The sequence below is a fragment of the Centroberyx affinis genome, unplaced genomic scaffold (assembly GCF_046629955.1).
Source record: "Centroberyx affinis isolate AG114_WGS23_722 - 3 ecotype Tasmania unplaced genomic scaffold, CSIRO-AGI_Caff_v1 ptg000281l_1, whole genome shotgun sequence".
Lineage (NCBI taxonomy): Eukaryota > Metazoa > Chordata > Actinopteri > Beryciformes > Berycidae > Centroberyx > Centroberyx affinis.
The window spans coordinates 274,626-300,000 of NW_027278960.1; the positions used below are offsets into that span (position 1 = coordinate 274,626).

At 42.1% G+C, this 25,375-nt stretch overlaps 1 protein-coding gene across 2 annotated transcripts in view; it reads left to right on the forward strand.

Moving 5' to 3' along the window:
* The window catches only part of agtpbp1 (ATP/GTP binding carboxypeptidase 1), a 35,006-nt gene that overhangs the window by 2,429 nt on the left and 7,202 nt on the right, over positions 1-25,375 (forward strand). For both annotated transcript variants that reach the window (XM_071513376.1, XM_071513382.1), the window contains exons 3-25: positions 326-456; positions 7,334-7,401; positions 8,192-8,255; positions 8,739-8,885; positions 9,948-10,079; positions 10,211-10,304; positions 10,485-10,522; positions 11,200-11,408; positions 12,289-12,466; positions 13,890-13,990; positions 14,771-14,887; positions 15,410-16,218; positions 17,016-17,099; positions 17,334-17,423; positions 17,680-17,828; positions 18,200-18,287; positions 18,863-19,007; positions 19,737-19,887; positions 20,296-20,476; positions 21,300-21,429; positions 21,766-21,897; positions 23,536-23,712; positions 24,844-25,004. In XM_071513376.1, the coding sequence (XP_071369477.1) occupies positions 326-456; positions 7,334-7,401; positions 8,192-8,255; positions 8,739-8,885; positions 9,948-10,079; positions 10,211-10,304; positions 10,485-10,522; positions 11,200-11,408; positions 12,289-12,466; positions 13,890-13,990; positions 14,771-14,887; positions 15,410-16,218; positions 17,016-17,099; positions 17,334-17,423; positions 17,680-17,828; positions 18,200-18,287; positions 18,863-19,007; positions 19,737-19,887; positions 20,296-20,476; positions 21,300-21,429; positions 21,766-21,897; positions 23,536-23,712; positions 24,844-25,004 (3,576 nt within the window). The remainder of the gene's footprint in view (positions 1-325; positions 457-7,333; positions 7,402-8,191; positions 8,256-8,738; positions 8,886-9,947; positions 10,080-10,210; positions 10,305-10,484; positions 10,523-11,199; positions 11,409-12,288; positions 12,467-13,889; positions 13,991-14,770; positions 14,888-15,409; positions 16,219-17,015; positions 17,100-17,333; positions 17,424-17,679; positions 17,829-18,199; positions 18,288-18,862; positions 19,008-19,736; positions 19,888-20,295; positions 20,477-21,299; positions 21,430-21,765; positions 21,898-23,535; positions 23,713-24,843; positions 25,005-25,375) is intronic.

Here is a 25,375-nt window from a genome sequence, read left to right on the forward strand (position 1 = left end):
CCTGTGTCTCCAGCTGAGCACCATCTCCATAGAGTGGGAAATCACAACAGATTTTTTTCTTTTGGTTTTAGCATATGCTTTGGTGTATGATCATTTAATATTTAGCTTTCTTCTGAATACATGAATGCATTACAAAACTGAATCATGCAGTTATATACATTCAGTACATTCTAAAGGTGTGTGAAAGAAAAGTCCTACACACATAGGACATTTTAGAGTTAAATTAGGGTTACACATTTTAGAGGTTTAGGGTTCTGAAATGAATGAAAGTCAGTGGAATATTATCACAACTATAATAATATATGTGTGTGTGTTGTGTTCCCAGTGTCCCCAGTAACTCCAGGGTGCTGATGCTGCTGGGCCAACTGGAGAAGATGAGTGGGGAGGCCATGGTGACGGATGCCGAAATGGCACGACAGCTCACTGCAAAGATACTACATCTCATACAGACGCAGGGTGAGAGCACGCACACACACACACACACATACACAGGAAACTATAGAGTGAAGAACACGCACATTCAGTATAGCCTACACATAGTTAGAAACACCACACCCATGGAAACACATGCATACCTGTCAAATACATATCTTTATTACATCACTGTTACATTTCCCTTGGTATCTTATTGTTGATACTTCATCTTATTGATTTATAAGATGTTATTGTATGCAGAAAACAGTTGCACATTTATAACTCTGTGGTGTAAAGCCATTGAATGGAATGGATGGATTTTAGGACAGTTCTAGTTGAGTTATGGGAGCATTCATCAAGTGCAAAATAATGTAAGAAGAGCATTGTTAGCATTCTTAATAATATGTAATATAATATATTCAAACTATAAAAATAGACAAGACAGAATCCTCCAACACAGGCAGAGTTTTTTTGTTTTTTGTTTTTTTTCAAAGAAGGGATATCTGTGGCTGAGAGGATTCCCACTAAGCGTGACAACTTAACCAGTGGGCAGTGTAAGTGCTGCCACCTCTTGGTACTTGCCAGTTTACATTATTTTATTGGTCAAATGATGGCATTGGCACGTATCCACATTATGCTCCTAGATTATGATAAACTCATTAGGAAAAGTGTTACTTGTGATGGTAATTATTGAAACAAAGTGGTCAAGTGTAAAGAAATCGACCATCAGTGTGTTTTTTCATTTCCTATACAGTATTCTTTAGAAGATACATTGAAGTAACCAATGAAAGAAAATTGCCTGCTGTCACAAAAAGCCTGTATGGGTAGATAAATTAATAATTTCATTTGAAAATCAATGTCAGTGTTGAATCAAACAATCCAAAATCTGTTTGACCCAAGTATTGACGTAGACTTGGTGTCATTGGGGATTAGGACGCTGCTGTTATGACGCAGTATGTAGTGCACTTGACAGGGTCAGTGGACACAGAGGGGTGCTTGACTAATTTGAATGGGAGTTACTGTATTATTTACGAGCATGAGAGAACGCTGGGTGGATGGTTGGCAAAGTTGTCCCAGGACAGCATGTCTAACTCTCTGTCCTTATGCTGCTTCCTTTCTTCTTACCCCTGTCATCCTAGGTAAGTATCTAGGAAGTGCTGCTCTCTGTTCTCGCCACCCACCCACCTTCCCCCTCTGCCCAGAGAGGCTACTTTGTCACAGGGAATATTGACAGCTGATTAAAGACTTCAACCTCTTTCACTCTGTTATTATCCAGAAACACTCTGAAGCAGCCCTCCTACACACACTGACAGAACACACACATAGGTGTACACAGCCTGCACATACAGTAGATTCTTTAACTCACATTCCAGTAAAAACACTTTAAAATGTCATACATACAGTACATGTATGAACCAGTGTGTTCTCATGTTCAGGTGTGCACAGTGCACACACATTAATGCCAACTAAGTCAGAGGAAATAAAGTGTCATAAGACAGCTAGTGTACTGGGTGTTCTTACATGCAAATGTGTTTCCCTTGTGGAGATTAATTTCACTTCTTCAGATTGACGTCATTTTGTCCTCTAGACCAGGGGGCCGAGGAAGGGAGTGTGTGTCTGAAGCAAAAAAAAAAAAAGGGAAATGTGGTAGTGGCCAGACACAGCGCACAATTATACAAATCTAATGCCGGTAAACAAGACAATTAGTTAGTGAATCCCCTTGGTTGTAATTTTTAAAATTTGGCTATTATACAGTTTCATTATATAGATTTGTTCCTATTTGTAGTTTTACATTTCATTTCATTGAGTCTGCTAATACATTACTTTTATTGGCAGGGTTGCCTACAGGTTCTTGTGACTCACATACCCAAAATGCTGCGAGTGTGGTAGGAACAAGCTACAGTACAATGGCTCTGCCAACTAGGATGTGGGTCGTGCTTTAGGAACAAACAACAGAGGCTGCATATATTTCTTTTACTGTGTATGTATAAAAATTCAGTCTTTCTGACCCAAATCCATCCTCTGTCCATTAATCAGCTATCTGATACCTCAGGAGTAAAACAAACTCATAAACAAGCTTCGTTATTAAGATGCACGACAAGGCAAGACATAAAAATGTCAGAGAGGCTTGCTCCCTTGGCATAACAGTGTTGCTGATACTAACCTTCACACATACACACACTCATCCCCATATTTACAATAAATACGACAAACATTTAACGCAAATGCACACACTCCCTACAGGCATCCAAATCTTGGCCTACTTGACAGACAAGATTCACTGCGTCTGGCCAGAGCAACGATCGTTTCACATCTCATGATTGATATTGGCTAACCTAACTGGCATTAGTGAAAGACATTGATAGGCACACATAATCTATGTGTTGATTTTAAGATGTCTTGACACACAGCTAAATCTAGCTTTATTACTCATTCTAGGCTCACATTGCCTTTAGCTTGATATTTTATTTTGGGCATCTCTGACTTCACATTATTCCATTTTAGCCAGCAGGGGGTAATGATGTGCTTACTTTGATTACTCATGCTCATACTCATGCTCATAGAAAACAAGTACTCACTAATAGTCTGGTGTTGGGGGAGGTCCTAAGATGCTGATCTGGGCTCAGTTAAGACAGTTCTTCATCAATGGTCAAGGCTAGGAGAGTTGAAAGGAAATCTGAACCCCTGCCTGTGCTTATGGACAGCTTCACCTCTGACTGGAAGGTATTCAAGTTAGATGAAGCTGATTCATTCACTGATGTAAATGTCTCCAGTGCAGTTGCTGTGTAAATAGAGATGGGTTTAGTGCAGCAGTAGTCAAAGTGTGGACGGATGGATACAGTGTCCCCTAGTCTGGTCTCTCTGATTACCCTTCTGAAAGAAGAGCAGAGAAGAAGATATCACAGCAGAAGAAGAAGGCAGGGTACCGCGTTGCTGTGTAGAATAGGTTGAAACATGAGTGTGTCTCTGTCAGCGGGGCGCCTCTCTGCGCTCTGGCTTGTGAGCTGGGAAGGACATAAATCTCTGATGCCAACCTCATTACTGGATAACCAAGGTCCATCCAATGGTTCTTCTTTCTAAGCAGAACGAAGAATGAGTGGACAGTGTTGTCACAGGCCACTGCAGGAGCCCAGAACTAGGAGTATTACACATACACAGTTTTACCCATTGTTAGTATGGAAAAGGTCTCTTAGGCTGGCATTACACAGTACAACTTCCATACAATTAGTTGCAGGTTGCAAATGAAACTTTTACTGTGGCTATGTCACCAAACCCATCCTGAACATTCCAAATGATGATACAAACCCAAATTCATGATTTTCATTGGACATTTCTCCTACAGGACACAGCTAACACAGCGTTGCACAGAGCTGAAGTTGCATTCAAGTTGCATCACGTAAAGCCAGCCTTAGATTAGGCTGATGGACATAAAAGTTGCTTCTTGTTTCAGAATTTTTTTGCATTTCTTTTCTTTATTTATTGCATTTTGATAGAACCAAAGCAAATAGGATGAAAAACATTTAGGTCTGGATTTCCATTCAATGGCGCTAAAGTTGAAGTTTGAAGTTTTTGAACTCCTTGCTTCCTTCCTCTTTTTGCCCTCTGTTCCTTCCTCCCTGTGAGCTAGTGGCTAATCCATCATGATTGATGGGCACAGTGGAAAGCCTGCTGTCTTTGACCCATTCAGTCATGATATATCAGCTGTTCCACTCCTCTCTTCTGCTTGGCTGGCTGTCACGCCCTGCCTACAGCCTCGACTGGAGATGTGTGCGGATTTGAAGCTGGGGTTGGAGGGGGGGCTGTGACCCTGTTCACAGTAATCATACACCCCCAGGCCAGGTTTTGCTGTACTATCTGCTATGTCTCATGCTCTGAGTGTAAGGCTTGTAGGGGACAGTTAAGAGAGAGCGAGAGAGAGAGAGCAAGGGTGACAGGAAGAGAGGTATTTAATGGAAAGAGGCAAATTAACATGCCCAGGAGCTGTAGGTGACCAAAGTGGAGTGGAGCATGAATTTAGTATTGGAAGCAATAAATCTCTTTCTTTCTCTCAGCTAAGCATGAGGCCTCTGTCTCATCTTCTTCCCTCAGTGCTGAGTAGGAGAAAGGGAGGAGTCAAGAGAAAGAGGAGAGGAGGCACGAGGCGAGGTAACATATACAGTTGTCAGTTTTCTGCAGGAGTGGCCTATTGGTCAAATTTCTGTAGCGTGCAAGGGAAGGTGCTGATTGCTAGGTTCATGGTGTACTGCTCTCTCAGTTCAATATGTTGGTACACAGTTGAAGGGTTGCAAGATGGACTAGATGAAAAGATAAGTTTATTTCTCAAAGGGGTAGAGAATTGTTTTCATTTGCCTGTTGGCTTCATGTAGAATATCAACCTCTAGAACATTTAAAGAGTTTCTCACAGTAGTCCTGCACTGCAAGCTGTTAGGACTCCAGAGGCAGTGAACCTGTGAATTTGGAGAACAGGAGACCTATTCACCCAAAGCTTGTTTTTGCGGAGGTTTGGGACCTTACTGTTTGGAGATGGAGTACCGCTACACCAGGAGATACAGTCAATCTGTGGTCTGCCCAGACTCACCAGGTAAGGTCCAGAATGATAAAAACATAATAAAAAAGGTTTTAGTTCAGATATTGGGGTGTGTTGGATTTCACTTGCCTGACACGTGAACAGCCTTCAAAGAAAGTGATAGTGTCATTGCTCAAAAGAGGTAAAGTAAATCAAGGGACACTCGTGTTTCAAATATTTGAAATGTATCATTTTGCCCAGGTCAGGAGCAGGGTTAAAACAGCCGCTCCACTGCAGCCTCCACACTTGCCATACGTTTGGCTGTCAGCCTTAGTTAACTAATAATTGCAGTCACTTTAAGAGTAATGAATGATGGCTATTGAGTAAAATAGTGCTGCTGCAGGTGTTGGTGCAGATCACAATTTTCTGTGGGCTAGCTGCATTTACTGTAACCATAAAGCTATCTTCTTTACTTTTGAATGGTATTGTAAGACTTGGTTACTTCTTTGTAGCATGCAAAGTTTTAGAGGACTTAAAATGGGTGACACAGGCAAGATGAAATCATTGCAAATTATTTTTAACATAAGCCTATGAAATTCAAGTATTTAAAATACCGATGAGACATGACATACAGTATATCTTGGCAATGACTTTGTTTTGAGATGCATTTCCATTGGTTTTGTGCTGTTATACAACACAGTGACTATAGAAGTTCACTCTGCTTTGCAGTTGGTACTGAACTTCATGGCAATTATTAGTGCTAAATTATAGTATAGGCTTATAGTATAGGCTAATATTACTGAATTGTTACTAGGAACTTGTGTCAGACACAGGTTGTTCCTTGCTCAAGAAGTGTCAGGGTTAATCCTAAATTAACTTTTATATTAGTGGAGCCCTCCAATGAAAGACATTTCTTGTCTAGGGCTAAGCTTATGCTCATCCATGTGTGCACTTAGTGCTTCATTCAGTAATCGGTAGTTTATAGAGTTCCTGAAATATTGAAAGCCTGTTGCTGTTTCCTTTTTATTCAAATAAAAAAAAACTATCCATCTGTTCTTTTCTAGTTCATATTGCTGCATTGCTGTCTCTTGTGCTTGCGACTTGCAATTATGCTGTAATTATTTATTATACTTTTTGAGCACAAGCTAAATGCCTTAAATGTAAATGCAGTAAATTAATAAATAAATTGATTTATAGAAATTACAGTAAACCTCATCTGTGTGTTGTAGTTTTAGTTGTAGTAATTCTTCTGTGCGTATAGCCTCTAGTAATTTTGTTTTTGGTGTTGAGGATTAGTGTTGAAATGTCATTTTGTTTTGAAGAGCTTTAAAAAGTCTGGCATGACAGAAATCTTTTTAGAGGTCACCACTCTCCCAGCTACTGAGAAGTGTGTGTGTGTGTGGGTGTATATACACACATACACAGATATGCACATAGTTGTGCATGTGTGTTTGTGGAATGTGTGTGTGTGTGCATATGTGTACACTTATTTGCCGTGTTTCCTTGCTGGTCTTTGTTTGAACTGTCACATGCTCATTGGTTAGCGTGGCACAGCGTGGTGCGGCTCAGCTCAGTTTAATTTTCAAGATCATAAATCAGTGATGAAGGCTGAATGCTTGACACCTTCCAGCTCCATATTCGCCATGTGTCTTCACGGTCATGATACATCTCCCACCCGCAGCAGTATGTCACACTAGACCGCTCTCCACCAACACGTGTGTGAGATCAGCACTGGGTGATGGAACTCTCCAGGCTGGGTCATTGTGATATGAGCTGAGCAGATTTCTAACATACAGATAGGTGTAATTTATTGACGTTCAAGAAGTCTGATATTGATGATGGTTTGACCATAGCTTAGTGTGCTAAGTGCATCTCCTCAGGTCTTCTTTGGGTACCTGTAACCTTTGCTGTTGGGTTGAGGAACTCATTTGGAAAAGGTTGGAGGAATTAAGTGTCCGTTCCCTACTCCTAGTCCTGTGTGTGTTTGTGTTTGTGTTGTGTTTGTAGAGAGTGCTGTCCTGTCCTGACCTGTCAGGCAGCCCTCTCCTTTTCTCATTGAGGCCTCTTCAAAGAGGACAGGAATCTGTCAGCTCCTAAAGCATGGGGCAAGCATCGGGTGTGGGTCAAAGGGGGAAGAGGCGAGAGAGAAAAGGGGATGAGAGAGCAGTAGAGAGACAGCCTGTAAAAATATAGCCTGTTGATACTCCAATAACATGAAATGTAGCAGAAAGCTTCTAGCTATATATAGCCTAGCACAGTGGCCTCCAAACTTTTAGGGAGAATGTGTCCCTTGTTACATTTGGATTTGTCTCTCGAGCCCCCTCATGCATGCAGGACAGCCTGCTGTTCTTAAAATAAAAGCCCTCTGTCTGTCTTCATGTTTCTGATGTTTTCTCTTTGTGTGTGTTCCAGAGAAGACCAGGAAGGAGGTCATGTCCAAAGGCTCCAGTGGTATGGAGGTCATCCTGGCTTCACTGGAGGTCAGCCCACTCATCAAAACAACTTGACATGGCATCTTCCCACATGATACTCTCTCTGTACTTTAGCAATTGTATTTTTTTCTGCATGAAAAAGGTTAAATAAATCTGCAAGCAATGGCCTTGCTAAAAGCATTACATGGTAAGAGTAAATTTACAGTAAATTTTGGAGACTTTTCATAACAACATTTCCTCCAAGGCCCATGAAGCTAGTAGTTGCCATGCCTATAACAGTTAAAGTAAATTATTGTCACTCATCAGCTTTTGCAAAAAAAAAAAAGAAAAATGCCACAAAATAACTTGTGCAAATCCATTTCAGAATGAATTTGAAAGCATGTTTTTATGTTTTGAATTGGTTATGACCAAAAAGGTTCAGACAGAACATATTCTATTATTGCCCCATTCATTTGATTGAGTTAGGCTGCAGTCAGTTGACCCAGGTAAAAAATGTTTCTATACAGTACAAAAAAACAAGGACACTCAGCAGTTGTACATATCTTGATCTGAGATCATGTCATGTCATGATCTTGGGATGTGATGACTGACTGTTACGTACCATTTTTTAATAGAACTGCTGCTGTCGGATCAATTAATATGTCTGATTAGACTACACACCTAGGACAGAGAGTGTGTGTGTGTGTGTGTCTATCTGTCTGTCTGAGAGAGAAAGAGAAGGTGATTGCATACATTTCTGTAGCCCTCTGTGTGTGTTTACACAATTGCAGTGTGTGTGTGTGTGTGTATGTGCCGACATGCATGTTTGCTTAAAGCATACTGTGTGTGACTTTGGCAGAACACTCGGGATCTCCAGACCATCCTGAACATCCTTTACATTCTCAGTGAGCTGCTGACTGTGGGTGAGTAGAGTCTCTTTTTTCAAACGGTTGATGAGCAATTCGTTCCCTGATTTGAGAGTTGATAGGGAATTACTCCCTGACTGGATAATCACTCAGTGAGCAATTTTAACTGTCATTGCTGATTTGGGCAAATGCATTTTGGTTTATGTGTGTGCAGTTCAGACTCTTCAGATATTCACAAAATGGATCCTTTATGAATGTAGTAACTGTTTTGTGCCTTGAGAAGTAAATATATTCTCAAGGCACCAATAATCCAGTCTGCCACTGTAATAACCAGTGAATTGGTAGAATAGTTTGTGATTGATATGCTTGGGTTGACCATGTAACAATGAATGAACCAAGTCAAATCCTGGAAAAGACAACCTGTAACATCACGTTACACAGATTTGACTTGGTTCATCAACACCACTCCATTTAATTCCCTTTTCAAATTCATGGCTTCCTTTGCCAATGCTGTTTTATTGATTTCTTTTTCTGTCCTAGGTGGAGGTCGCAGGGTGGGAGTGTTTGTGTCTAAAGGAGGGACAGGAATATTACTCCAGCTACTGATCACTGCCAGTAAAGAGTCGCCTCCCAGTGAGGAACTCATGCTGCAGCTTCACTCACTGCTGGCCAAGGTTGGACCAAAAGGTAAGCTTAGACCCTCACATTCTCACACACACGCATGCACCCATATATACATTAGGACTGCAATTAATGATTATTTTTCCATCAAATAAACTGTCAATTATTTTATTGATTTAGTAATTTATCTGAATTTAAAATAAAATAATTGCAGTTCAGCATTTCAAAGTTTATTAACATCACACTACATTTTAGTTTATAATAGACCAAGATAGTCCAAACCCAAATAAGATATAATAGGTATTGCTAGCTACATTTAGGTTACATTCCAGTGTGTACACCTGCACAAATATCAGAGCACAACTGCAGTGAGAGATGATTTCTAAGGCGCACTGAAACAGTTTCCAAGAATTTACTAGGAAAACTTTCACTAAATAATACTTTTTCAACAATGTATCTGAGAACAGTTTGGTCATGAATAAAATAGCACTTGGCAAGATTTCCTTGCTACCTAATTATAGCAAGTTAGCTAGCAGGTTAACCTATCTTAAATAAGGCTTGCCATGCAACTGCACTGTCATGTGCATCAAATGGCACAACTGGGATTTTTTTTCTGTTCAGGTGTTCATGCATGGCATTTTCTGCTGTGGCATTTCATTATTATTGGTTTTCTGTTTCCAGTGTCCCCATACTTTGAACGCTCTGGGATTGACAGCTTTGGCATTCTCATATGTACACTTGGGGTTTGACGCAGCTGTGTTCAAAACAAAAAGACACATCCATCATGAATATGCAAATCAACAAAATTACATAGTGAGCGTAATTGATGATGTTAATTGTTGTAAACTCATTCAATTACACACCTATTTAGGCGCTCATGTCAGGTCAAGTCTTTTAGATTTATAAAGCACTTTTAATGCACTGGATTGTCATTAGGTGCTTAACAGAAAACAAAGGACACAAATACAACAAGAGATGATGCTTTATTTTGAACTGTCACTTTACATGCATTAAATAATCATGGACATGTGCAAACACAACTACAGACACGCACACACGCACACGCACACACACACACACACACACACACTTAGACGCACGCTGACCTTACACCCGCTGTGTCTCCAGACAGAAAGTTTGGAGTGAAGGCACGTTTGAACGGAGCTCTGAATGTCACAGTCAACTTGCTGAAGCAGAACCTACAGAATACCAAACTGCTTCTGCCCTGCCTGCAAGTTCTCAGGGTTTACTCCACCAACTGTAAGTTAACTTTAAACTTTGGAGGACGTTGGAGGACACCGCAAACTGATACAAATACTGTAAATACTCTTGCTGCTAACTGTTTAGTTGTATTTGATGTCTGTCTTTCTCTCCTGTCTGTCTTTGTAAAGCGGTGAATGCTATTTCCTTGGGTAAGAATGGAGTGGTGGAACTCATGTTCAAGATCATCGGGCCGTACAGCAAGAAGAACACCAGCCTGCTCAAGTAAGGAGCTGTCTGTGTTGATTGGCCAGCATGAATGCATGTGTTATAACAAACTACTGAAACATAAATTAATGTCAACTCAACAGGCTCTATCGCTTCTTGACCTCTGTCAGAACCATCTGTCTTTGACGATTGCTCAGCAGACTGTGTAACTCATCTGTCTTGTCTCTAAATCAACAGGGTAGCTCTGGACACACTGGGAGCTCTGCTCAAATCCAGTGAGTAATTGGCTTTCTACTATTGATGTTCTCTTGGGATCCGTCAGTAGTGTTACTGTCCACCCCGTTTCTTCCTTTCCTTACCTCCCATCGTCTCTAACCACATCTCTCTGTCTTCCTCCTCTCTTGATCCGCTGTTCTGTCTCCCCTCTCTCAACATTTCCTCCTCGTTTTGCATTCTTTTCAAACCAGTGGATTGCCTCTTGAATTTGTAGCCAAGCTTTTTCGAATTTCTTGATGATTCAGGGATTGGATTGCACTGGAACAAGACAAAGAAGAAGAAACTTTATTTGATTTATTGCACTTTTCACTACAAAAGCAAAACATGATTGATAGACAATAAAAAATAGTAATATAAATATTGTAAAATATTGTTCAGCTAAGATTCTCTATTGAGACAGAGTAGTAGTCAATTTCCTTTCATTTTGGCTTGATTGACAAGACAGTTTTAGACTAAATAATGAAGCAGGGCCAAGTGTTCATTCAGCATGGATGCCAAACTACCTGACCCCCAACCTCCATACCGTACTTTTGCTTACCTTTCCACTTTTCCTGCTCTTTTCTTTACCCCAGGCCACAGTTGTGTGTTAAGTTAATCATTTTGTCAACTGCTATGTAGTTTGATTGTAAAGTATTATCAATGCTTTCTTTCCTTCTCCTTCCACTCCTCTCTCCAGAAACCAATGCTCGTCGTGCGGTGGACCGTGCCCATGTTCCCGCCCTGCTGGCAGTATACCAGGACTGGCACCGCAATGACACACGGCAGCGCCACATGCTTATCCGCAAAGGCCTGCTGGCCTGCCTGAGGAACATCACCAACATCAAACTGGGCAGGAAGGCTTTCATTGAGGCTGATGGCATGAGGGTTCTCTACAACACATCCACTGTGAGTGAGAACGCCACATATGACAAGCAAATAAAGCAAATCATCTCCTGACTACAGCTTGTAAAAATCATTACATTATATTATCTATTTAATTTTGCCACTGGTTTGTGAATAAGAGAATATGTTTTATTTGTTGGTCATGTTTGTTAGACTTCCAACAAGAAACTTAATTTGCAAAGAAATTGTCCTTGTTTAAAATGGCACAGTATTGCTACACCTCACTCAACACTATACTAGACCAGTGGTTCACAACTTTTTGGCTCATGACCCCTTAAAATGAAGCAATGCCCACTCATGACCCCCAATCCATTCAGATGGTGAACAGTTCAACCAAAGAATGTTTTCCCTTTTCTGGTTGTTTCATTTGATTCATTATCAGAGGCCTAGAGGTTTAAAACTATTCAGTATTTCACAAAAAAGCAAAAATTAGAGAAAAATATGAAAAAATAGACATGATGATAAATGTGTATAGTAGAAATATGTTTTTTTTCCCCTATCCCATAAATCATCTTGCAACCCCCCCAAAATTATCTTGTGTCCCCCTGGGTGGTCCCGACCCCCAGGTTGAGAACCACTGGTGTAGGCACAGTGTTGGACACACACAGTCACAGAAGCATACACACTGGAGACACATACTGTACATCTGCACATTAAACACAACTTGGACCTGCATAATAGTCACAGCTTTAAGTATATTCAAGCATAAAATTCTTGCTCTGAAACTATAACATCACATTGCATCACTGCAACTCTATCTACTTTGTTGCCTGTGGATCTTAAATAACACTGGTGAGGGTGAGAAATATGCACACACACACACACACACACACACTCGCTCACTCTCACCTGCCCTCTACCTTCTGTCTGGCTCTCTTACTAGGAGTGTCTCCCGGTGCGGACTCTGGACCCGCTGGTCAACACCTCCAGTCTCATCATGAGGAAGTGTTTTCCTAAGAACCGTCTGCCTCTGCCCACCATCAAATCAGCCTTCCACTACCAGCTCCCACATGTACCTGCTGGAGGGCCTGTGGCACAGATGTACAACCAGCCACCTGGGGGTGAGAACACACACACACACACACACACACACACACACACATCACTAGAGTGTACCCTCTAGCTTATCACATCGCAGTAATGCCGTGTGTGCATTCCTGTGATGGTTATACAGTACGCACACAGACACCTTCATATACTTTTTTAATTTAATTTTTTTATTTATTACTTTTATTACTTTTTTGTCCTTAGCCACCGCAGTCACCGCAGTTTCCCCCTAGATTCAGACACACCAACGCGCGTACACACAAAAACACACACACAGGCAGTGCTTATACCGCTGGACCGACTAAATGGTTTTTGGCCACACTCTACTGACACTGCTACACACAATGTGCCTTACAGGAGGAACAAGTTACCAGCTCTGCACCAAGCCCTTAAAGAAGGGTAAGACGTACGTAAGACACGGCTCCATACTCACAATACATAGACTCACTCGCTACCGCTTTCTCACTCACCACACTCTCATACTCTAATTTCACTAGACTAACATTTGTCATAATACTGTACATACTTGCACATTACATAGTGCTTACTTGCTTACTAGTAGGCGTATGTACTTTCGCTGTACTCGATTCATTTGCTTCCCACATTCTGTCCACAGACTGCTTGGTGAAACATTTGAGCTCCTCTCCTCCTTACAGTTCTCTCAGTCACAGATGGCTCCAGTGATCTGAAATGAAAAATGCCCATTCACAATCATAAAATCATTCTCTTTCGTGTAGCACTGCGCTCGAGTGAACTGCTTGATGATGTGGGTGTCTACACATTTTAGTTCATTTCCTCCCTTGCATATCACCAGGCAGAGATAAATGAAGCGTACCTCAACTGCAGAAAGGAGCTTTTCTGGCTGGAGGCTTCGGAAATTCATGGTGCAAGGCGCAAAAGTACTCAGGTGCTCTGTTAAGGCAGTGGTACACAGCACAATTTTTGGGCAACTCCGACGGGCAACAGCACCCAAGTAGTTGCCTCTGCCATGTTGCTTTGCCCTGTTGCTCCATATTACCCCCAAAAATTGGGGATGTCACCAAGCCAACCACAGAACAATGTAAAATTGTATGCTACTTTACATTACATTACTTATCACTTGACTTGTTAATGTGATCGCCAGCTCAATGTATTTGAAGAAATCAGCTCAAAACTTCTTTCTTCTAATCCTCTCACTCATCCCTTGATCATGGCTGCTCACATCTCACCTCCAATTACCGTTTTCTCTTTCCTGTCACAGCAAAGAGACTCAGTGACCAAATACTACTATCAGCTGGGCTGTACCAGTCCTAAACATACATAGTTTGGAAGAGACAGTCTGGGCAAGGAAAAAACACAATAATATGTATGTCAGTTTTAATGATCACCTAACAACTTATGTGTGTGTGTGTGTGTGTGTGTGTGTGTGTGTGTGTGTGTGTGTGTGTGTGTTCCCAGTGGATGATGTGGTGGATGAAAGTGATGATAACGAGGAGACAGAGGCAGACACAGAGAATGATACAGAGAACGAGGAGGATGAGAAGGATCATCGTACTGGGGTACCACTCAACACACACACACACACACACACACTCACACACACGCATGCCATACTTGATGACTTCGCTGTTCAGTATTGCAATATTTCTTAAGATGTTCTTTCCCTTTTCTCTGTTTGACAATGCTGTTATAGAGACAAACCCTGAACTAGCTACAAAGAGAACAAGCTACAAAGAGAGACACAAAATTTTGAAGTTCTTCAAAATCCCCCAAAAATTAACCAACTGCAGAACACACAATGCTGGGCAACAGATGTTGAATTCAATCATGCATCAAAATGAAAGTGTGTTTTGCTTTATTTGTACAGCATACTGTTGAGTACTTACTGTAGTTTGCAGCACAACATCTCTTTTTCTCTCTCCTAGTAATGACATAGAAACAGACCTGAACAACAGTCCAACTACAGCTACATAACACACCATAGTCTCTGTTTATACATATTTAATGTGCATGTTTGCTCCCTCTTCCTGTCCTTTGTCTCCAAACGATGACATAGAAACAGATCTGAACAAGCTGCAGCCCAAAGGGATTGACAGCACACACTGTTGTACCAGCATTTTAGATATATGATTCTTGTCTATGCCCCTTCTCTGCCTTTCTTCTCTTGTTTCTGAAAATGAGAACGACATAGAAACAGAACTGAACACGCTGTGTCCCAAAGAGGGCAGCAAAACTACCAGCTACCAGCATTTAAGATTTCTTGTCTGTACCCACTCCCTTTCTTTCTCGCTCTCTTTGTCTCTCATCTCCCCCTCCTTTCTCTCTCTACTTTCTCTCAGAATGATGACATAGAGACTGACCTGAACAAGCTGCGTCCCAAAGAGAGCCACAGCCGTCCGTTTGAGGAGCTGAGGGTCTATGAGAGGTTCTTCCTGGAGCTATCTGAAGACTTCCAGGTCAGCATCACCTGCTGGCCTTTGGCAGAAAATCTATGATACACGGGCAGCAATTCCCTCACACCAACAGTATTCATCATTTCAACACATCTGTCTGTCTAGTTTGGGACAGGAATTCTAGTGGTGCAGTACTTTCAGTTATGTTGGAATAGGTTTAACACAATATGTGCTAGTAAAACACAATGTGTTTCATCCCAAAATTAAATATCCACCTTTTTATTTTTAAATTACACCCTTTCTCCCATATTTACTGCTGGCATGAAAGTTAAGCGAATTATGGGTTAGTATTGAAGTTAGGAGTCATCTTCTTTCTTATTATTTGCCTATAAAATAGTTCATTTTTTCATTTGTTAATTTTTGAAGACAGAATCAGTTGTTTTTCAAATATTGCCTGATGAATTTCAGGTAGCAGTTTTTTTCCGAAATGGATAGCGTTTTGGAATGAAACCCATATATTTATAAATACATGGAAATATAATTAAATACAGTTGGTAAGGACATCAATTTCTCTTATCCCTACAGGGGTATAACTTTGACTGCCCAAAGAGTGCCTCCACCACATCTTCATCATCATTCTCCTCATCATCGGCCGCCACTCGATCCACTAGACCAATCATAGTGCCCACAGCTCAAGCCCTGCCGCCTAAGCGCGTCCCCGTCCCGACGCCTGAGGAGGAATGCCACCTCACCAAAGGACAACACACCGGGCCTCCTCCCTCTGTTTCTCCTCCCTCTGCCCCCCCTCCTACTCTCCCTGCTCCTCTGCCGCCGCTAGAACTGGACACCATCCATCTCACCACGGACCAAGACAAAAAAGACGACGCCCACACTCCGTCCCCGGATAGAAACACAACCTCTTCCTCCCAGACCAGGCCGCCTTCTCAAGAGGCGAGGCTAGAGCAGGAACTGGTGCGTGTGCTGGAGCGTGTCACTCTAGAAGGGGAGGGGCCACTGAGCGCAGGAGGAGGAGGAAGAGGAGTCGAAGGAGGAGGCGGATCTCCGGTCAACGCTACGAGACACATACAGTCTCCTCTGCTGTTGGGGGGCATCGCTACACGCCGTGTGGGAGGGGGAGGAGGAGGAGGCGGCAGCGCAGGGGGTTCAGATTGTGGTTCGGAGGGTCCTGAGGAGGAGGGAGGAGAGGGAGCTGTTCTGGAGGTCCCAGACACGGCCCTGCTCCTCCCGCTCCACGACCCGGACCTGTACGTGGCGAAGGTGAAGGGAACGCATTCGGTCCCCCAGTACACTGAAGTGGCTTACCCAGACTACTTTGGACACGTAGCCCCGACCTTTAGGGAACACCTCCTGGAGAGAGTTTACGGCGTACAGAGGTGAGATATTTGAAATGAGGTTGGTGGGATTTAGAAATAATCGAATAGAACACACAAACTGAAGAGGGTATACAGATTATGGAGATAAGATGTATATGAGGCAGACATAAATACGAAACCATGCAATAAAAAGGAATAGTATATAAAGTCCAACACCTTAGGCATGCCGCTGTTGTTGCAACTTGGACATAGTCAGTCCACTCCAGCGGAACTGAAACACACACACATAGGTTAGTTAATTGGGTGCAGGTGTACCTGTTGAGCGACTGGACCTGCTGGCTCTCTCTGCCTCCCGACCAATACTCAGTGACAGTCCTGCTTGCCACATATTGCTTTAGTAATGCTTTTTCCAAGTGAAAATTATGAGGCAAAATGTGTGTGGCAAAATGTGACAAAGCATGGTCACACTTGATTATGCAATATATAATGTAACTGCTTGGTGACCAATTTTAGTCATGGATATGCTCTGTCCATATTGTACCAGTTTCGACTGTCATTTGGGTGCATCTTGTCTGTCTCATGTACTTCAGTACTGCTCTCTACACATGACAAGCATAGCAACATGATTCAATATGCCTTGGTCACAGGATCCCAGGGCTACAGTTTACAGACTTTGCTGAGTGTGAGAGGATGGAAGGGTAGGGTGAAGGGAACTGGCATCTCTTAGCTCACATTATTTCAATCATCGCCCTTTAATTAATAATAGGTTTTATGGGAAATATGAGGGAAAAAATCTATTTATTTGCCCACCATCTTTACTTTGTTAACCACTGGCTTGTTCATTTGTGCTCCTGAAGGTCCAAGATATTCCAGGACATTGAGAGGCTGATTCATCCCAATGACATTTTGGATAAAGTAGTTTATGACCTGGACATTCCCAGGTGAGTCTCTCTTCAAACTCTCTTCTAACATTGTAGCTTGTCACTGGTGCTTTAACTTTTTTGTTCAAGTGCAACCCCGAATGACAAAGGCTATAGCGTTGAGAGCCCTGACATTCACAAAGCAAATTAGCTCAATTTGTCAACTATATTATGCAGCATATTACGTAAAGGGCAGTGACTTCTCAAGAGTATCATTTGTCCCCCATAAACACTGTGGTTGGTGTTGTGTTTCAGTTGTCCTGTGATTGACGATGATGGTGAGTCACTGAAGTTCAACTCGCAGTTTGAGTCTGGCAACCTCAGGAAGGCTGTTCAAGTTAGGAAGTAAGCATTTGTTGTCTCAATTACAGTAGAATTAGTGGAATCAGTTGTAATTCAAAAATGACTGTACAATTACAGTAGAATTAGCGTTTATTATATCAATAACAGTGAAAAACGTAATTTCTTGCCATCGTGTTTACTTAAAAACTTAAACAGAAATTAGATGAAAAACAAAGAAACGATGTGTTACATCTGTACTGTATATGGTTGATGAAGTCATGGTGTGTGGTTGCCATTTATATTATGTGTGTTTCTCCAGGTATGAGTATGACCTCATTCTGAACTCGGACATCAACAGCAACCACTACCACCAGTGGTTTTACTTTGAAGTGAGCGGCATGCGTGTTGGAGCCACCTACCGATTCAACATCATCAACTGTGAGAAGTCCAACAGCCAGTTCAACTACGGTGAGATGCACAACAACGCCTAGATGAAAACAAAGACAGACCCAACACTAAAAGCCAAAAGATAAAATTGGTTGCATTCTCCAACTGACTCACAGAAGGACAGACACATTGTGATGGCTACGCTTCAGTTTTAAATTAATTTTGAAACTTAAAGTTAAAGACTATCGAGGCACACATATTATCATTTTGGACAGATACTATTAAAGCTTTAGCTTCTGTTTTCCTTTTTCAATCATGTTTTTGGACATTTTTTTTCAAGTTTGTCTTCCTCCACCAAAATATTAACAATATTCTGTTCACTCTATTTTATGTTATTTGCACTGAACACCCCCTGTTGTCTTGTGTGTGTCTGCTGTTGTGTGGGTGTGCAGGCATGCAGGTGTTGATGTACTCTGTGCAGGAAGCGATCAGTGGCAGACCTCGCTGGGTCAGAACAGGCTCAGACATCTGTTACTACAAGTAGGTAGACTCACCAGGTCTCAGAATGCACCAGACCCCGCATATATTGAAAGGAAAACCACAAATGACCTTTTGAATAAGGTGTGTTACAGCGGATCGTGTTAAAACATGTATCACTTTGCTTATCTTTGCTTTTGTTCTTTTATATGAATTTTATCTTTTTATCTGTCTTTTATCTGCCTTCTATTGATGTAAAGCACTTTGAGCTGCATGTTGTTTATGAAAGGTGCTATACAAATAAAGGTTATTAATATTATTATTATTATTATTATTGTTATTATTATTGTTATTATTATTATCACTACCTTTACTTTTTTATATAGACTGCTATTACTCTCTATAGGCTACTTTATAGCCTACTACTCTGATAAAGTGAATTTGACAGGGTGATGACAGTGTGAACATTATTAACATTAATGTATTTAGTACTGAAAGATTTTCTAAACAGTTCCTCTAGGGGAGAAACGGTGACATCAAAGTGCCCAAAGCATCTGAAAAGTGGTCCCTCTATGATTTTCTGTCTGTATTTTTCTGCCAAGGTTTGCTGAAAGTGAAATTTCCCCCCTTCTCCACAGGAACCATTTCTCTAGGAGTTCCATTGCGGCGGGCGGTCAGAAAGGGAAGTCCTATTACACGATGAGCTTCAGCACAAGCTTCAGCCATAAGGATGATGTCTGCTACTTTGCCTATCACTACCCTTATACATACTCTACTCTTAAGGTAGTATTACAGTACCACTATTTGTCTTTGTCTAGAGGTCTACAGTATTTCATGTTATACATGCTCCTAAAGATGCAACGACAATATCTTTCCTTCCACCATCTGTTTTATTACGTTCTTTACTATGTACTATTTTCTATCACCTATCACTCTTGCACCTGCAAAATTTCAATTCTCATTATACTCACTGCATAAGCAGTACACGCTCTGTTATACTCCAAAACAGAATTTTGCATTGCTGTTATGCTTCTACTACATACTGTGTGTGTTTGCTTCTGCATCTAATAATTGCCGTATCCCCCTTTTGCTACGCCTCCCACTCTGCTGCTGTGTCCCCAGATGCACCTGTCTCCTGATATATTCTGCTGGCTACTATTTTACTACTTATACAACCTGACCTTCCATCTGCAAGCCTCAGCTTTCAGTGTGCTCTGAACTGTCATCCACTCTCATTATGCCAATAATTATAATAACAATTACATTTTCTAGCCTATGCCTTCATCCAGAGTGACTATCCAGAGTGGCTTATAATAGGAGCAACAATAGAGAAGGTCACTCTCTGAATCCCTTAATCATAAGAGGCCTAGTGAAAAACAAGTGCAACAAAACAACAATACAATGTTAAGAACCAGAAAGGAAAGGGGTTTTACAATAAAAAAAAAAAATGCAAGTAATTGTAATAATAATTGAAATGTTGATTAAACTGTTGATCTATCACTGTGTCCCCAGATGCACCTGTCCAAGCTGGAGGCTTTGAGGACCCCTCAGATCTACCTGAGGCAGGATGTCCTGTGTGAAACCCTGGGGGGAAACAGCTGCCCCCTCCTCACCATCACCGCCATGCCTGAGTCAACCTCCAATGACCACATCTGTCAGTTTAGTAAGTAACTCTTCATCTGCGTGTGCCCGTGTGCATGCATTGTGTGTGTGTTTTTTTTTCATTCTCCCTCTCATGCCTGAGCCTAACAACCTCATCTGTCATTAGGTAGTTAAAGCTTCTCTAGATGTTTGTAAGAGATTTGTGATCCCTGATGTTTGGCTTCTACACAGTTTCTCCAAGATCTACTGTACAAACTGGCTCATTTTACACATTTGAATAACACAAGATTCAATAATAAACTTGCGTTCTCGCTAATGTATGCAAGAGAGTTGGGGAGAATAGTATTGCATGAGAATAGGCTTGTGGGATCAGGACATGCCAATTCTTTTCTCAAAGTGGGTTGTAGTCCATTGTAGTTCACTGACTGTTTCGAATCGTTTCAGACTCTTTTTTGTTCTCGCCTTCCAGGAAATCGTCCATTGATCTTCCTGTCTGCCAGAGTGCACCCTGGGGAGACCAATGCCAGCTGGGTGATGAAGGGCACGCTGGAGTTCCTAATGGGCACCAGCCCACTGGCAAACAGCCTGAGAGAGGCCTACATCTTCAAGATAGTCCCCATGCTCAACCCTGATGGAGTCATCAATGGAAAGTGAGTAAAAAGTACCCACTCACTGACTCATACGCACATACAAGCATACACAATGGGCAGCAGCCCCCTTGAGCATAGCCTGTGAGAGGCATACATTTCTAGGTAGCCCCAATCCTCAAACCCATTGAGTCATCAGTGGAAAGCAAAGGGTTTCTCTATGAAACTCAAACGTCAAAGGGGTCATAATCCTGCTTCCAATGGGTTGCCGCAAGAGAGTAGGTTTGAATGAGCTTTGATCCCAGAACAAGGCTGAATATGGGTCCTAAGCTGAAAAAGTTGTTGTGTACCTGTTGTGTAGAACAGTGGTTCTCAAACTTTTTTACTTGTGACCCCTTAAAACGGAGCCACGCCTATTCACAACTCCTATCACAGGCGTGCATATGCTTATACACAGTCAAACAAAGAAGATTTTCCCTTTTCAGGTTGTTTATCAGAGGCTTAAAACTATTCAGTATTTCACAAAAAAGCAAAAATTTAAGAAAAATCTGAAAAAATAGACATGATGATAAATGTGTATAGTAGAAATATGTTTTTTTTCCTATCCCATAAATCATTTTGCAATTATCTCACAACCCCCTGGGTGGTCCCGACCCCCAGGTTGAGAACCACTGGTGTAGAACATAGGCACAGAGATGGACACACACATTCACAGAAGCATACACACTGGAGACACACATACACATACATCTGCACATTAAACACAACTTGAACCTGCATAATAGTCACAGCTTTATGTATTCATGCACAGATTCTTGTTCTGAAAGACTCTCTACCTGTTGCTCTGTTTCTCCTCTGCCCTTCTGTCTTCTCCTGTCTCCTGTAGTCATCGTTGTTCTTTGAGTGGAGAGGATTTGAATCGCCAGTGGCAGAGCCCCAATCTGGAGCTCCACCCCACCATCTACCACACTAAGAGCCTGCTGCAGTACCTTGCACACATACAGAGGGCACCACTGGTATGACCTCTATTTATTTGCAGTTTGTCGTTTAAATCCCTGAGGGAATTTTGCATGTTGAAACTATATAGAATTGTAACTGTACCTCTTACCTGCCTCTGTTGTTTTTGTTTGTATGTGTGTTTGTTTATGTATTTTTTATTTTAACCACTTAGAAAAGGACAGGCATTCAAGCAAATTTTGGTTTACTGTATTTGTTAGTGAACAACATGCAATACATGTAATAAATGTGTAACCTTCCTTTCTCTCTCTCTCTCTCTCTTTGTGTTTGTGTTTGTGTGTGTGTGTGTGTGTGTGTGCGTGTGTGTGTGTGTGTGTGTGTGCATCCATGCACAGGTGTTCTGCGACTACCATGGTCATTCCCGAAAGAAGAATGTGTTTATGTACGGCTGCAGTGTAAAGGAGACTGTCTGGCAGTCCAATATCAGTGCTACGTCCTGTGACCTGCAGGAGGACCTGGGATACAGGGTGAACACACACACACACACACACACACATGCACACACACACATGCACACACACTGACGTCCTGTACCCATAGTCCTGCATGAAGACATGGGAGACTAGACCACCTATAGGCAGACAGAAAGACACAATACAGATTCAGAAACACAGACATATATCCTTTACACAAACACACACAACCTCCTGTGGACTTGAACAATGACCTGATGAATGAGATACACTCACACTAACGCATTCACTGATACACACACACAACACACAACACACATACGTTAATCGACATACACTCATTACCCCAACACACTCTCAATCTTCCCCTCTGTTTCAAATTACTGTTCTCACACCAATGAATATTAATGGCGTTTAACTTAATGAGATCAGCTTTATTCAATTACACTCGTATTGTATTACATCAGAAAAGAGATTGCAATCGGAGCAGCCATAGGGAACGTTATCAGACAGAGGCCCCTTTACACCTGGCATTAACATGCGTCTCATATCCAGATTGTGTCTTGGTTTTATGTAGGTGGATTATATTTACACTGGCAAATGCATCTCCGGTATACACAATGAAATCTGATTTCTCTTTCCCTCGCCCAAACACAGACTGTCACGCATGTCACTTCCTCTCTCCTCAATATTTACGTCCTTTAAAATTGACAGTAAACACCTTGTCTCGCTTGTTCCCCATCCATGAGTATCCTGACATTTTTGGAAAGGATGATACAATCTGAGCTGCCTGCCTCCTGTTTGATTTGTGTGTTTCCTGGTTGGATGCATGCATGAAAGTTTATTTCCATTTACGTAGCTCCTCTGACCAACCTCCGGAGGTGGTTTGGATGATCAGATCTTCAGAGTGTCTTGGGTGCATTTACACCTGGATTTTATGGGTTTTTGCGATATCTGATTACAATCCGATCACCTAGGATGCATATTAATGCCAGATGTAAAGGGCCTTTCAAGTATTTTGAACCAGTAAAAAATAAAGTTTTACTTTGACGTAAAACTGACTTTTTATTTTCAGTTATGATGTTGTGAAAATCATATTTTCCATGTACCAGTCCAAACTCCAAATAAAATATATGGCCAAATAAATTATGGATTGGAGCTGTAAAGAGAAACAACAAAGCTTGGGGGCTGCTGAGTCACATCTTAGCGCCTGTGTCCACTGAGCACCACTTTTTTTTTTGGTTAGCAGTGCTAAAAAGATGCTTGTGGGACATGCTATTCTCGTGGCTGCTCTGTAACTCTAGAAACCCTGTTTGAAGCGCAGTGCTCTTTTGGTGAAATCTTAAATGTTTTCATCTTCTTCTTAAAACACGCTTAGCTCTCTGTGCTCTGTGCTTTCTCTGAGCTTTCTCTGTGCTTTTCCATTGAGAACAGTAGGGAAAAACAAGCCAGTGTTATAAAGAGTTGTCCAGTGAACATACCATTTAAGGCTACATGCTCACAGCAAGCATTTTTGATAGCTGGAGCCATCACTGCTGCTTTTCCAAGCAACTGCTATCTACAAACTGAGGTGTTTGGTGTCCCCATTAGTGTGTATCTAAACTATATACCATATCTCATACACACACACACACACACACACACACACACACACACACACACAAACTTATCATCTTTCCTTTTTGATCTCAGACCCTTCCTAAGATCCTGTCCCAGATGGCCCCAGCCTTCAGCATGGCCAGCTGCAGTTTTGTTGTGGAGCGCTCCAAGGAGTCGACCGCTCGCGTCGTTGTGTGGAGGGAGATAGGAGTACAACGCAGCTACACCATGGAGAGCACGCTGTGTGGCTGTGACCAGGGCAAATATAAGGTGCGCGTGTGTGTGTGTGTGTGTGTGTGTGTGTGTGTGTGTGTGTGTGTGTGTGTGTGTGTGTGTGTGTGTGTGTGTGTGTGTGTGTGTGTGTGTGTGTGTGTGTGTGTGTGTGTGTGTGTGTGTGTGTGTGTGTGTGTGTGTGTGTGTGTGTGTGTGTGTGTGTGTGTGTGTGTGTACACATGCGTTTACATGTGAGAGAGGCAGCTGGCCCCATGAGCCTCAAAATGTCCACCAGGTGGAGCCACAGTCCTTCTCTCTCTCTGTCTCTCTCTGTCTCTCTCTCTCTCTCTCTCTCTCCTACTCCTTCCTTTCTTTGCTTCCCCTCTGTCTTTCTCCCTCTTTTCCTCTGACCCCTTCTCCATCTCCTCTCTCTCTCTTTCGTTCCTTTCCCTGGCCCTACTTCCTGACGAATTTCGCCAATGTCAACATCTAACAAACCCAGGGGCAGTCTTAGGTTGCCAGTTTGGCGCTGATTACCCCCCCACCCACCCCTCCAATGGTTTGTGTGAAAGTATTTGTCCAGATGTGCAGGAACTAATGCCTAGTGAGTTGTGGTTGCATTTCCCCTTGGCTAGGCCAAGTTTAGATGTTCCCTCTTAGCTCTGCTCTGGGGAAAAAAGAAGCATGAAAGTTTGTGGGGTGAATCAGGGGTAAGCTGTTTGTGTGTGTGTGTGTGTGTATGCGCGCGTGTGTCTGTCTGTCTGTGTTAGTGTTCATTTACTTGTGTGATTGAACCAAGGTGTGTGGAGGAGGTAAGGGGTGCATGTGTGAGTGCATATGCGGGTGAATATGTTTCCTGGGAATGAGATTTACTATCATATTTCCACATCAAAAAGCTAGCTCAGCGAGTTGCATTTCAGCGTTGGGGATTGGGGTGTTTGAAGATGGACAATCCGTTACTGAGAAACTCTCCATCCACCGGCTCCACAGCAGCTGTAGAAACCACAGCAGCTGTTTTGAAGCCGATTTCAGTTAGATCTTTGAAACATTTTTATCTACTTATTGGATATGTGCACATGCATGCATGTTTGTGTTATTGTGTGAGTTGAGCAGTTATGCATGTTTGTGTGTGCCAGTCTATGCTGGCAAACTCTTTCTCTCATTGGTATGTGTGTCTGTTCTCTCCAGGGTCTTCAGATTGGCACCAGGGAACTGGAGGAGATGGGAGCCCAGTTCTGTGTGGCCCTGCTTAGGCTGAAGAGGCTGACCTCTCCCTTGGGGCTCCGCAACCACCAACACCTGTTGGATGTGGAGAGCGATCTCATGGAGACACGCTGTAAAGTGGCCAGGTTAGACACACAGAAATGTGGAGAATGGTCCTATACAGACATTTTGCAAAGCCGCCAGATCACACACACACACACACATAAACATTCAGGGTGTGCAGGTACACACAGACGCTCTGAGAATACTTACTGGACTTGCTAAGTGTCACTCTAAAGTGGCTAGATCAGAAACAAACCCACATACGCAGCTATAGAATGGAGGCAGTGATTGCTTGGAGACAAGATATAAAGTAGCCAGGCAAACACTAGTCATATGCCTCTGCTACTGGGTGTTGAGATTTCAAAGTAATTTTTTTCCAACATTGTAAATGTGATGTTTTCGTCCTTACGCAACTTTCCCAAGATATCTAGGTTTTAAAAGTGTTTTTCTATTT